Source organism: Carassius carassius, chromosome 4 (assembly GCF_963082965.1).
Source record: "Carassius carassius chromosome 4, fCarCar2.1, whole genome shotgun sequence".
Classification (NCBI taxonomy): Eukaryota; Metazoa; Chordata; class Actinopteri; order Cypriniformes; family Cyprinidae; genus Carassius; species Carassius carassius.
The window spans coordinates 26,954,790-26,969,002 of NC_081758.1; the positions used below are offsets into that span (position 1 = coordinate 26,954,790).

At 37.3% G+C, this 14,213-nt stretch overlaps 1 protein-coding gene across 7 annotated transcripts in view; it reads left to right on the forward strand.

The window, feature by feature from the left end:
* Positions 1 to 14,213, forward strand: part of LOC132139622 (GTPase-activating Rap/Ran-GAP domain-like protein 3) — a 59,673-nt gene that overhangs the window by 25,134 nt on the left and 20,326 nt on the right. For all 7 annotated transcript variants that reach the window (XM_059548114.1, XM_059548118.1, XM_059548112.1 and 4 more), the window contains 9 exons: positions 4,966 to 5,040; positions 8,451 to 8,550; positions 10,515 to 10,633; positions 10,948 to 11,012; positions 11,122 to 11,185; positions 11,549 to 11,575; positions 11,713 to 11,788; positions 12,038 to 12,136; positions 12,220 to 12,323. In XM_059548114.1, coding sequence (XP_059404097.1) covers positions 4,966 to 5,040; positions 8,451 to 8,550; positions 10,515 to 10,633; positions 10,948 to 11,012; positions 11,122 to 11,185; positions 11,549 to 11,575; positions 11,713 to 11,788; positions 12,038 to 12,136; positions 12,220 to 12,323 — 729 coding nt within the window. The remainder of the gene's footprint in view (positions 1 to 4,965; positions 5,041 to 8,450; positions 8,551 to 10,514; positions 10,634 to 10,947; positions 11,013 to 11,121; positions 11,186 to 11,548; positions 11,576 to 11,712; positions 11,789 to 12,037; positions 12,137 to 12,219; positions 12,324 to 14,213) is intronic.

Here is a 14,213-nt window from a genome sequence, read left to right on the forward strand (position 1 = left end):
TGAAATGGCTTGGAATCCAGTCTGAAACCAAGGGGCACTCATACACTGTGTTATGTCAACAAATGGCTGTGTAGCTAACCTGTTCTAAGTAAAATATCCAGTGAGCAGTGACAAATGTGTGCTCATTTTATTCCAAACATATGAATGTGAATCTGGCAACATTTAATTATTCTGGTTTTTGTAATGTGTGCTGCTAAGGTAGGTTAATGGTACTAAAAGGTTAATTTATTTAATATTTAAAAAATAACGTACCACCAACACTAAACCCTAAACCAAAACCTAAACAACACTGTTAACAAAAGCAAGTGTGCAATAAAAACATATTTGCTATACCACAACATTTAAATGGTTCACCCGAGAATAAAAATTCATCCATCTTCTTCTCACCCTCGAGGCATCCTACACTCTCAGAAATAAATACAAAAGCTATACTTGGACGGTCAAAAGGTACGACCTATTAGGTTCTAATATGCACACTTTATGTACTAATATGTACCTTTAAGGTACCAAAATAAACCCTTTAGGTACAAACATGTACCTTTTGAAAAGGTACCGCCCCAGTGACAACTTTTGTACCTTTATTTTCGAGATTTTAGGTGTTTGTGACTTTCTTCTTTCAGAATAATCCAGTCGAAGTTATATTAAATATTGTCCTTGCTCTTCCAAGCCTTTCAATGGGGGTAAGTGGGTGTTTGTTGTCAACAGTTCAGAAGACGTGAAAAAAGTGCGTGCATCTGTAATAAAATGTCCCTCACATGCCTGGGGGGCGAAAAAAAGGCCCCCTGTAGCAAATCCATGCATTTTTGATTTCAGATGTAATAAACACTTTTTTTCTCACTTCTGCTGACTGTTAGGAACCGGGAGACGTGCAGACATGCTTATAATGCTGCAAGATGACACATACACATCTCCCAGTATGCATCTTCTGCCTCTGATGTATTGCTCTTATTATAATTATTTGATTCTAACCAAGTCCAAACGCCTTCAAACCCCATGCACACACATATGCTGAGCAGAGGGAGGGATGGCTGCAGAGTGACTGCGGTGTGTAAAATTAGCATGTTGGGCTCAGTAGAGCATGTTGCCTGCAGCTCTATCATATGAAGCATCGAGAATGACTCACGCTCACTGTGTCCAATGCTGTGGGTGGGTCACTCTCACAAGACTCAAGTTCAAAAGATGGGACACAATTTATTTGTTTACTTACGGGCTGTCTGAAAGTTATCTGTGAGTTCAGACCACTTGTCAAGGACTTTGAGTGTAGTTCTGGTGTGAAATGCATTGTGTGGGAAAGAACAGCGCACTTATTTTAATCAAGTCCATATGATTTATTAATTTGTATGTTTTGAGTGTGTGTTAGAGGGAAATCCTTTGATTTGTTAAATATAACTAAACTAAAACCAGTTATATAATTTCCCTCCACTCTCCTTTTTGCCACTCATTCTGCAATTAATTATTAAGTTTGTGTACTGTATGTGTGTTTTTTAATGTGTTTTATAGAGAAATAGTTAAGAATGAGATGTGCATTCATCTGTATATCTCTCACAAACACAAACACACACACACACACAGAAAAATAAAATAAAAAGTTGCTGGTTTGATATCACTGCTACAACCTGTGCCCCTTAAACTTTAAAAATAAAGGTCCACCACTCACCAAAAGGGCACATGAAGCAGCTCCTCTGGCATTTGCCCATAGCTGGATGTCAGGTTGTGCAAACAGGGTTTATACTTTTCATTTTAATCTGTATGCAATTAAATTAAGTAGCAAAAAAAAAAAAGTTTAAGTAGCACAAAACTTGCAGTGATTAATTTCCTGCCCCTTCCAAAAATGAAAGAGACTTGTGATAATTTTATGGTAATTGCAGTTGCCACTGTTTGATGGTCTCATTGTATAAACCTGTTCTGTGCTTCACAGTTCACCCAAAGCTTCATTCCACAGTGTAGACTGATTTAGATTATGGAAATGTTTTCTTTTGCTTTTCTCTCAGACTCAAATGCTTTGCTTTCTCCATTTGTGCCGCTCTCCATATTTTGTTCTCCTCTCATCTGTCTCTCTGCCTCTCTCTCTCTCACTCACTCTATTGTGTGGGGCATGAGAACACGTTCAGAAGCTCTCTAAAAAGATCAATGTTACATCCCAGTCACAATAGAATTGATTCTCTTGTGCTCTCTTTTTCTTGCTCTCTCTCTCTCTCTCATGCTTCTCTGATATTTGTGTGTGTGTGTGTGTGTGTGTGTGTGTGTTCTGAACTTTTGCTTGAGTTTGGTAGACTGTCCTGTTATTATCCTGCTATCATTAACCTCATGGCATTTATCAAAACACCTTAATAGCACCACAGAATGTCACTGGGCAAAAAAAACTATCTTATGAGACACGTAAATGTGTCTCTGTGTGCTCCTGCATTAGAGGGATCTTGTGTATCGTAGGCATGTGTCATGAGCAAATGTCAAGTTGTCTCAAGGGTTTTGATCTCCTTGCATCCATTTCGGACATGAAGAAATTTATCCACAAAACCTTTTTAATAATTTAACCACCACTCTTTTGCAGTCAGTGTACATTCAATGTAAATTAATATAGGCTTTAATTTTCCACTGAGCTCAAATACTGTTGATACATTTTAAATATATTTTTTATAGTGTCAATAAAATATATTAAAATAAAATGTTTACTGAACAATACAAATCTAATACAGATATATACAAATAAAAAAAGATATTGAAATATGTTTGAAATAATAAATTGACACTGTAAAGTGTTACATATATATTAATAATTACACAATGTCAGTGTACACCACAATACTCACCCAATACAAACACCTACACCACCATCCAATACGAATACAGATGATTAATCAGAAGAACAGAAGCATCATGTTCAGATATTTGAAGAAGTGGATAGTTTGTTTTCTTCATTAACATAGCATACACTTATAGAAACAGCAACTTCATATAAACTATTTTTTCCATTCTGGTCTTGATTTATCTCAACTACGATGTCAAATGGTGCTTATTAAGTGATTAGTCTGAGTGCAAGAGTTTATCTAAAATCGTCTGCCTGGACTTTTGGCATTCTGAGGCCAAGGCAGGCCATCTGCCACACTCAAATACATACAACGTCAATCTCACACCCTTCCAGCTAGTCTCTCTCTGGCTGCAGTGCAGCTGCAGTCTGTTTTTAGCAGTTTGGTCTGCCAGATACAGAAAAGAGGGAAGAGAAAGAGAGGGAGGCAGACCAACAGGTGGAGAAGAAAGGTGGGAGAAATGTGAGGAGGAAAACAGGGTGACTGAAGAAAAAGGAAATGGGAGAGGTTCTGTGTTCTGTTGCCTAGCAACCAACATTATTCCATCTGGGGGGATGCTGCAGTTTTACTGCAAAGACCAGATTACATCGTGTCAGGTGCAAGTGATTGTCCCACATACACACACAATATCTGTTCAGATATACACTTTCAGTGAGACTACTTCTCTTACAAATAGGTGTTAAGACAGAAGTGTATGCGTGTGTGTATGTGTGAGCAAGTGAGCACAGATGAAACGATCAGTGCTGCACACATATCAGACACACAGGGATCACTTGCCTGTAATTAGTCTCTGATTTAGTGTGCAGCTGCTTCTGCATTCATATTGAAGGGTTTTCATGTAAACAAATTCATCTGTGTGTGTCTGTGTTGAGAGTGTCACTGTTATATGCTGCCTTTTCTCTGTCTTTCTTGTGTCTTTCTACGAGCATCTCTTCAGCAGACTCAGACCTCTTAGACTGTGACTTGAAATAAAAATCAGTAATTCAAAATCTAATTTAATTTTAGGATTCTGAAAAGCTGAAACCAAAGAAACTCTGTCCACGTTTGAGGCCGTCATCAGTGTCAAAATGTTTTAGATGGCTAATTCAATAAAAAAAGGCAGGAATTTCATTTAATAGAAGTGAAAAGCCAGTGGTTTAAGAAGTGTTTTATGGATTTTATGTCCGTTTTATGATGAAATAAAACATTATATGTTATTCAGTGATGAAACGGCATGGACATATTCTTGCGGCTAACTTTGTTGCATATGCATTTGTAGGAGTTTCCCTTTTAGATGCAGAAATAATGGGAGGGGAATATGTAAATGAATCGAGCAAGGTGAATTAGTAAGGTTTGCGGTAGTCAGTTTACTGGTACTTGTGCCATAATTTAATGCCCAAAAATGTATGTATTAATACATTTTGCGCCCATGTTATTAGAATATTACACACACCTGATTATCGGCTGTACATAAATTTGCACTGCTCTGGGTAGATTGCTCTGGTCATTATGAAAATGATCTGACTGTGTCCATATTCTTTAATTCATGCATTGTCAGTAGAGCAACCACAGAACTTTCCACTCTCATCAATGTTTTTATAGGATTGTACTTTCACACTAATTTGCCCTGTTTAGTATATCTGGTCCATATATGAATACAAGTTTTCAGGATATCTAAACATTAATATATATGTTACATACATTTATAGGTTTGGTGTTGCGATGTTTTTACATTTTTTTAAAGATGTCTCACCAAGTCTGTACATGTTCCAAAACCATGTTTCATGTGCTTCACATGCGTTTTACATATTTCATATGTGATTTTAACATGTGACAGCACATAAGGGTAAGGGTAGATGTAACAGATGTAAAAGTCTTTACTGTCATTTTTGATCAATGTAATGTATCCTTGCTGAATAAAAGTAATAAAAAACAAAACAAAACCTTGCTGACCCCAAACGTATGAAAGCATATAAGAATGATATACTGCATTGAAACAAAAAGAACAATGCCACAATTTCTCACTCAAATTTTTATGCTGATAATATAATTAGCAATAATAATTTAGAGAAATGCATTGTACTAGTCTTTTGGACCCTGCTGTATAGCTGTACTCTTTAATCTCTTCCACGTGATGCAGGTGGTTTTAAGATCATGACATATCTGTCTTTCACCTCAGCTCATCTCTAGTGATGCAGATGGGGCCATACAGAGAGCTGGGAGATTCAGAGTGGAGAATGGATCAATAGAAGAGGTAAGATATGATGAAATATTGTACAGTGTGAAATGTGTGTGTGCAGACTGCCCACAGTATGTGATGAATTGTAAAAGATCCAAAAGTGTTACAAAACTATTCTGAAAATTGCCAGGCTAGAGGTTAAATAGCTCTACTAGTATTGAAGTTCTCATGACCGTGGAGAGATTCAACAAGGGTTTGAACTCATCTGCTTGATGGCTGCGGGTTCAAGTCAGTGCAGCACTGCAGGCACGGGGGCGATACAATGTATGTAAATACATGCATAAGATGTGAAGTCGTGGGAAGTCGTGGCCTAATGGTTAAAGAGTCGGACTCCCAATCGAAAGGTTGTGAGTTCGAGTCCCGGGTCGGCAGGAATTGTGGGTGGGGGGAGTGCATGTACAGTTCTCTCTCCACCTTCAATACCATGACTTAGGTGCCCTTGAGCAAGGCATCGAACCCCCAACTGCTCCCCGGGCGCTGCAGCATAAATGGCTGCCCACTGCTCCAGGTGTGTGCTCACAGTGTGTGTGTGTTCACTGCTCTGTGTGTGTGCACTTTGGATGGGTTAAATGCAGAGCACAAATTCTGAGTATGGGTCACCATACTTGGCTGAATGTCACTTCACTATTTTCACTGAAGGTGCACAGGAAGTGGAGCACAGATTAAAAGAAGTGGGAGGAAGGATGAAGAAAAGAGAAAGAGTACAGATGTATTCATCTGGCAGTGGGCAACAAATCAAAACCAGCTTTTCTGTTTTGTGAGCGTGTCTGTAGGTGTTTCAATGAAACATACAAGCATCAGCAAAAACAACAATCGAAGCCAAGTGATTCAATCAGTCCCCAATGTTCTTGCTCTCCTATTCTCCCTCTTTTCTCTCTCTCTCTCTCTCTCTCTCTCTCTCTCTCTCTCTCTCTCTATCTCTCTCTCTCTCTATCTCTCTCTCTTCTTTCCCTCCATCCACTTGTCCTTTTCATTTCAAGCACCAGACTGTAGCTATGCCAACCCCCAATGCTGTATCCCACCAAATCAGACCTCTGATTGGTTGTTAATGATTTAGGCTGGACTGTCACCAATAGAGATTAGGGTTCCTAGGGTTCCTCTGAGTAAATAGGGAGGCTGTTGTTTAGTTATTTATAATTTGTCAGTGTGAAAATATTGTTTGGAATTTTTACTGGAACATGATAGGATTGATTATTAGATTAGCAGAGGTGTACCAGACATGTTTGTGTTTGTATGTATGTGTGCGGCCCTACAACAAAGCAATAAAAAAGTGAGAGAGTTTCCCTCTCAAGCCAGTGTTGCTTTGCAGCTGAAATCTTACATTTAATCTATTTTTTTGTATTTGGGACAGAAAATTTTGTTTTTTTATTACCTTTTCTACATTGTTGTTTAGGGTAACTATTTGTCCTCTTTTTTCCGGACGTTGTCTGGCCATAATTTCTAAATTGCCTAAATGTCTGCGTTTCATCTTTGTTTTCCTATCGTTTTTATATTTGCTGAAGGTAATGATTGAAAAGTAGTTTGACCAATAGCGTGCAAGGCATTGTACATAATGGGCCAATCATGGTGTGCGAGACAGTGGGATCTACAGAGAATGGTCAAGCATTATAAATGCGCATTCATAAAATGTATGAGGACTCATAGAGAGCATGTAAATAGGAAAACAAAGCCAAAACCCAGACATTTTAGGCAACTTAGAAATCATGGCCAGAACGTGTCCAGTAAAAAGAGGATGTATGGTCACCAGTGATGCGCGGGTTGATCCAAAATGAGCGGGTGCCTGCGGTCGCCCGCGATTGCCGGCGATTACGAGTCATCCAAAAATATTTTTAATGATATTCGGGTCGCGGTCGGTCGGGTCCTTTGAAATAAAAATGCCAATTAAACCTTTGTCATTTATATAGTACTAGACACATTTTTTAAATACCTAGGCCTACACTTTATTGGCTGAATAACTGGCATGAAGATGACGCACGAGCTCAGTCTGCACATAGAGATGGAGGCAGCAAAGAAGACTGCATGGGGAGCAACAGCGCTGTTTTTGGTAAAACATGATTTTGACGACTTCATTAAGTTTTGTTTTATAGAAAACTATTTTTAAAAGATTTTCGTTTTTTTATAAATTGTATCTTAATTTTGATCAATGTTTTATCAATCAGTTGCCCGTGTTTAATAGCCTAAATAAGCAAATAGCCTAGCAGACAATGTAATAAGGCGCCGGCAGGATCACTTGCATTGCATGTGAACAAAACTCAGCGTGTGCCTCACAGATTTGAGAAATATAGGCTAAATATTACAGAAAGCTTGAAATGTCTTCTTTTAAACAAAAATATTCAAACCAAAATAGATGGGCTACACTCTGATGATGTAATCCATATGAAATGTGCATTTCTCTCTGGCGTTCATGGCGAGTCTGCATTGTCAACTTCATCTTTGCAGCGACACAGAAAACACCAGTTTATTACTAAACAATAAAATGACTCCTTGCATATTTTCGAACCAGCAGGCCATTCTGGTTTGAGCAAGACACCACGGAATGAGCGAGCGGAGCGGGATATTCAGAAATGCGCTCTCCGCTCACGAGCTCTGATCGGAAAAAACCCGAGCCTCAATGTCTGCTGACCTTGCAGAAACATACAAATAGACATAGCCAGACCAGACTATTTTAGTACAAATGATGAGTTTACTGACGATTTTTTTTATAATTCTTGACAAAATTATAATTTATTAAGTGTTGTTGTATTTTTTTTTTTTTGCCTAGTTAGTTTTGCCTACGTTCCTATGGCCCAATGACGCTACGATGAGCATTTACTGCGTTTTAAAAATGCGGGTCAGGAAGCAGGTCGGGTACAATATTTTTTTTTTTTTTTGTGGTCCGAGTTGCGGGCGGGTTAGTTGAAAACGTCGGTCGGGTGCGGGTTATTAATACATTGACCCGCGCATCACTGATGGTCACCCTATTGTTGTTGCAAATTCTGTTGACTTGTCTTGAAGATAATATTATGTGGCTGGTTAACATAGAGGTTTTCTTGAATTTACAAGAATGATTTGTGATAGTCTTGAGCATGCAGGCAAAAAAACTGTTTAAAAAAATTATTCAGTAATGTTTTACATCATATACCATATGTCAAAATGTGATTGTAAAGTAACATTACAGTTGTATCATTTACAGCTTTGTGCAAACTGCCTTGTTTAAAGAAAAAAAAAATGTATTTGTGAATAAACAGAAATTTTAAAGAAAACCCATTTTATATAGTAAATATACATTTATATTTATATTAAATATAAATATTTCTAACAAAAATACACAGCTAAAAATAAATATTGATCACTCTTTTTTGTTGGGGCTAATGGAAATGTTGCAGGGCGCGGGAAAAAAATTCATAATTCTGATTGGTTAAATTCTTGGTGGGACTTTTCTGTAGACCTCTGACCATACGCCTGGAACATGGAGGAGAACTGACGTCCATCTGGAGAACCCAGAGTATCACACCAGATGGTACTTCAAGTACTTCCTGGGAAAAGGTGGGATTCCACTGCCAAGTATAGAGTATGCACACATACACAGACAAACACACACACACACACACACAGATTTGCAAATTATCTTGCATACACATACTGTACATGCACACGTACCCATGTTGGGATTTGATCTCTTTTTACTCAACAAAGCATAATGAAGAGCATAACACTGTTTTGAGAAATCCAATTCAATTATATTTTGGCTAGCATATTTTTATTAATATATGGGATAGAAAAACTTGAATTAAATAGGCAGGGAATAATTGAACACAGTTTGAGTAGGGTTGGGATTTGAGTTCCTATTCAAAACCAGTTCCATTTAAAAATTTCAAATTAAATATTATAATTTTTGTATGTATTTAGCAGATACTTTTATCCAAAGCAACTTACAGTGTATTCAGGCTATATTTTTTTATTACCAGTATGTGTGTTCCCTGGGAATCAACCCCACAACCTTTTGCACTGCTAACACAATGCTCTACCACCGAGCCACAGGAACATTTGAAATGGAACTTTTTTTCCAATGTTTGCATTCTTATGCTGAAGAAAATTAAGCACTTAAAACTAGTGTTTTAGTATAAAACATTCTGCTATATGCTTCATCATTCTCTTTTTCTTTTAACTGGCATTCTTTTTCTCCCTTCCTCACATAAAAAAACAAATACTGGTTTTCCCGCACAAATTCTCGAGGCAGATGCTGCATTATGTCTCTTTAATTGATTTAAATCACTCCAAATACCTTTTATTCTATGAGAGAGAGATTGAATAAGAGAGAAGGAGAGAGACTGAATACACAGTAGAGGAAGGGTGCAGATGCAGAGACAGACCAGATCTTGTCTTCTAATTGGATTTCAGCCTCTTTCCATTTGTCTTCTGTCTTTTAAACAGGCATGTCTCGTTCCAAAATATTCTCCTCAAACAGCAGGCTTCCATCCCTGCCTTCCTCTTTCCCTCTTTATTTTGATGCGCCAGGAATAGATCTAAATAAACAGGCATCTTCATAGTCACGTCTCTAAGGACAGTTCACATGGTCACAGCACTTTGGTGTGGCATCTATCAGCATCATTGTGCAAGCAGCACATCAAGAAGGCACAAGTAACCTTATATAGAAAAGAAAATAGCCCAGAAGAAAAAAAAAGCCAAATCTTTTCAATTACTACAAATCTTTATAATCATAAAATACATGTATAAATCATTACATGTGAATCAATAGCAACATCTTAGTCCCTTCGCGTACAGTACACAGTCCACTGGGAAGATCATAGACACTATCTGTTCCATCTGCAAATACTAAAACTTTTTTTTAATATGCATAAGATGAGCAATTGAGAACTGAAGTTTAATTGTACTGTCAATAACACAGCTATTGCTCAATGAGAAAAGCATCATAGCAATTTTGTGTGTTTGTGTGTGTGTGTGTGTGTCAACACTACCATTCAAAAGTTTAAGGGTCATTCTGTTTTTTTGTTTTTTTAAAGAAATGATTCCTTGATTTCAGCAAGGACAAACTGTATTGATGCAAAGTGGCAATAAAAACATTAAGAATGTTACAACAGATTTCTGTTTTAAATAAATGCTGTTTTGTTGGAGTTTCTATTTATCAAAGAAACCTTAAAAACAGTTTGCACAAAAATATTTAGCAGGATGACTGTTTTCAAAATTGCTAATAATAATGTTTCTTGAGCCTCAAATCAGCATTTTAGAATGATTTCTGAAGCATCATGTGACACTGAAGAAATAGAATTCAGCTTTGCCATCACATGAATAAATCACATTATATATTACAATAGAAGACATTTCTTTTAAAATGTGACTGTATTTTTGATCCAACAAAGATCTGTGAAAGTATTTAACATCGAGATTAAGTACATCCACCGAAAAGCAATGTGCATTGCGTAGCTAATTTAAATAAAGAATCCAGAGGCATTGCAGGGGTTTGCAGTGACTTTCCCTTTATTCTGTAGTTCATCAAAACTATGTGGGGACGGATGCTGAGAAGAACCCCTTCTTCATGTCTGTGGTTCTGTCAGATCAGAACAACCAGAGGATCCCACAGTATCGAGCCATCCTCTGGCGCAAGACGGTGAGTCAGCCACTGACAGGTAACAGCATGTGTGTGGGTCACTTTTGCTCTGTGCAGTGACTCACATAACAGATTGACCTCTTCATGAAGTGACTCTACATTGTTTGGCTCTGTTGTCTCAAAGGTGGTATGTGAAGACTAAATGCCTAAAAAACCATGAATAGCACACAGTATTTAATGTCACTTTCCAATGAGCAACAAGGTCTCGTTTATAAAACCCTGTTTCGTAGCTTCCAGCAATACTGGCTTGTTATGCCGCGTCATATTTCACTTCATGTTAGTATTAATTTGTGAAATGTGGCCTTCTCCTTCAGGGTACTCTTAAAATCAGCCTTCCATACAGTCCAACAAAAACACTATCAGTCAAATCTATATTAAGGTAAGTCTGTTTGTAATGCATCCTTCTTGCCTGTAAACAAATGCACATGAAAAGATTTAATTTGAGTGAAGTAGATTCAAATTCATTCATTTGAGCTTTCACCTTCCAGTGCCATGAATGTGGATCGTTTTGAAAAGGGCCCGAGGGAGATCCTTAACCCAGAGATTCAGAAGGTGCCCACCCACACCTGTCAATCAACATCACGTCATCTTCTCTATTAATTACTGTCTGTTTCTGCTCTGGTTCGTTGTTCTGCTTCATATTCACTTTAGGATTCAAATGCAGGCACAATCTGAGCTGCTGTTGCACCAGAGAGCTTTGCTTTTGTGGAAATGTGTGCCGCTAATCAAAGGCGATTGTCAGAGGCATTCAGATATTTGAATACATGAATACGCTCTCTGTAATGTTTGTGTAAGCCACACTATTAGTGCTCCTAACTGGTGTTTAGAAATGTAACCTCGATGGAAACTGAATGTTTTATTGTACAGAGATATAGTTGATGTTTTGAACTGTTTTCTTTTTTGAATTGTTGGCAGGAGTTACTGGTGCTGGAGGAGCAAGAGGTGTGTACTGTCAGATGTGTGTATGTGGTTGATTTGTGTATGAAATGAAAACAAAGGACCTTCTTAATTATTTCTATATCCATTTTTGTATGAATTTCCCCTGAATGCTCATCACATGTGTTTGTATATTGTTACAGGGCAGTGTAAATTTTAAATTTGGTGTTCTTTATGCCAAAGATGGACAGCTGACAGATGATGAAATGTTCAGCAATGGTGAGCACAAAACCACTCATAACATGCTCATAATACTAAATATTTCTTTCCCTTTCTGCTGACTGTTGAATACTAATTAGTAACAGCCGAATAGACATCGATTCTGATAGACATCAGAAATATACCATATTTATTCTTTATTATAATTCACATTAACTGTAGAATGTGACCAGCACAAGGTGACTCCCTTGATGTCACTTAAATTTATTAATGCTCTGTGTTCAAGGTTAATTTTTTTTTTTTTTTCAGAATCGGGAAGTGAGACTTTCGATAAATTTCTGAATCTCCTTGGTGACACGATCTGTCTGCAGGGCTGGGCAGGGTATCGCGGAGGACTGGATACTAAGAGTAGGACAAATACACATAAAAAAAAATGAATCAAGTGAATTTTGCACATTCATGTTTTTTTCTCTTTCTCTCTCTGTGTTTAGATGACACTACAGGAATAAATTCCATCTACACAGTCTATCAGGGTCATGAGCTCATGTTGCATGTTTCAACCATGTTACCTTATTCTAAAGAGAACAAACAACAGGTAAGTTGTGGCTTAACATAAGCTACATAACACACAACTTGGTACCATAATGTTTGTTTTTAACACTACCGTTTAAAGGTTTGGGGTCTGTAAGATTTTAAATGTTTCTGAAAGAAGTCACCAAGGCTGCATTTATTTGATCAAGAATACAGTAAAATATTAATATTGTGAAATATTTGTACAGTTTAAAATACCTTTTTTATATATATTTTTTTTATTTAATGTGTCCTTGCTGAATAAAAACATTAATTTTATTTTATTTTAAAATCTTACTAACCCAAAACTTTAGAACAATCTAGCGGATTTATACATCAGTCAGTCCTGGATATATATCAGGCAATAATGAATATTACATTTTTCATCCTTATTATTTTTAAATTTAGATTAACTTTGTCATAATTTAAAGCTCTCTTAGAGTTAACCTTCGAACACATCAATAATTTAATAACAGTGTTAAATGTAATTTTAACTCTGTACATTATAATTTTGTGCTGCCTAAATTCCCCTTTTAGCATTTGAAATGACTAATTTGACACTTTTTAATAGACGAAATAGTATAGAATTTAAATATCTGTCAAACATCCATTATCAACCATAGTATGACAATATTTATCAGATTTTCATATCATTATTCTCAGTCCATTTCTGATATGATCACTATCCAAATGGGATTTTCTAAAACAAGTCATGTCCAAATAGACACAACTAAAGACACATTATGGTTCCAGTAACCACCAAAAACAACACATCAATGTAAAACTACAAATAGAATGAGAGACAGACAAATAGGTAACAGAGGACACAGACAGGGAGGAGGAAGAATCAAAGGGAATTCTGAATGATGGTGAGATTGAGAAAAGAGAGCTGCATGTGTTTGTTGAGGCACAAAGGAGGCAGTCTTTAGCTCAGTAGGTGGTGAGGGGAAAACAGGCTATATTTAACATCCAAAAGCACTGGACATCACAGCGGTCAGTCTCTCCCTCTCTTTTCTCCATTCCCTTTCCCCTTCCCCCCTCAGATCCATATCCTGATTACATCAAGCGTCAATCACTTCACTCTCTCTCACTTCATATCCTTCTCTTCTCTTGATTATATCACACAGTAATCCTTCTATTTCTCTCCTTTTGTTTCTCACTTTTCTATCAGATCATATGTCTGATTGAGTACAAGTAGCGCTCTTGTGCACTGGATTGCTTGTGGAAGCATTCACAATAGCAGGATTTTAAAAGTATTTCTGTCGGTTCAAGGTCTCGGCAGTCTACAGCCGAGAGCCTCTTCAGCCCTTCATGTCAATAGCTACCTTTACCATTGCTGAACCGCTCATGAAATGAGCAGGAGAGCTGATGCGCTTTAAAAGTCGCTTGCTGACCCATTAAAGCATGCAGGCAAACCAAACTGTCAGAAGACTCAGAAATAAAGTAGAGTTCACATGGAAGGGGGAGTGTTTTCTTGAAAAAACCCTTCTTGAAGGGAGAGTTGACCAAAAAATTCAGTCATCATTTTCTCACCCTCACGACATTACAGGCCCGAATGAGTTTCTTTCTTCTGTGGAACACAAAAGAAGTATTTAAGAACCTTTACAGCTATTTTCAGATCAAGTGAATTCATACTGTAGCTCCAAACAGAAAAAAAACATGTCATACAAGCACCATCAAAGTGAATGGTGCTATGAAATTATATTGGTCTGATGATATTTTCTTCTTCTCTCCAGTCAAATGACTTTTCTGGAGGCAAAGCCAAATAATTGTTTTTAGGAAATTTTATTCACAATTTTGGAAATTTTATACATGTTATTCACAAAAACTCTACTGTGGCATGAACACCATACAGGTTTGGAAGGGCTTTAGGGTGAGCAATTTTTTTCTTTGGTGGGAGGGGGGGGGGGGGGGT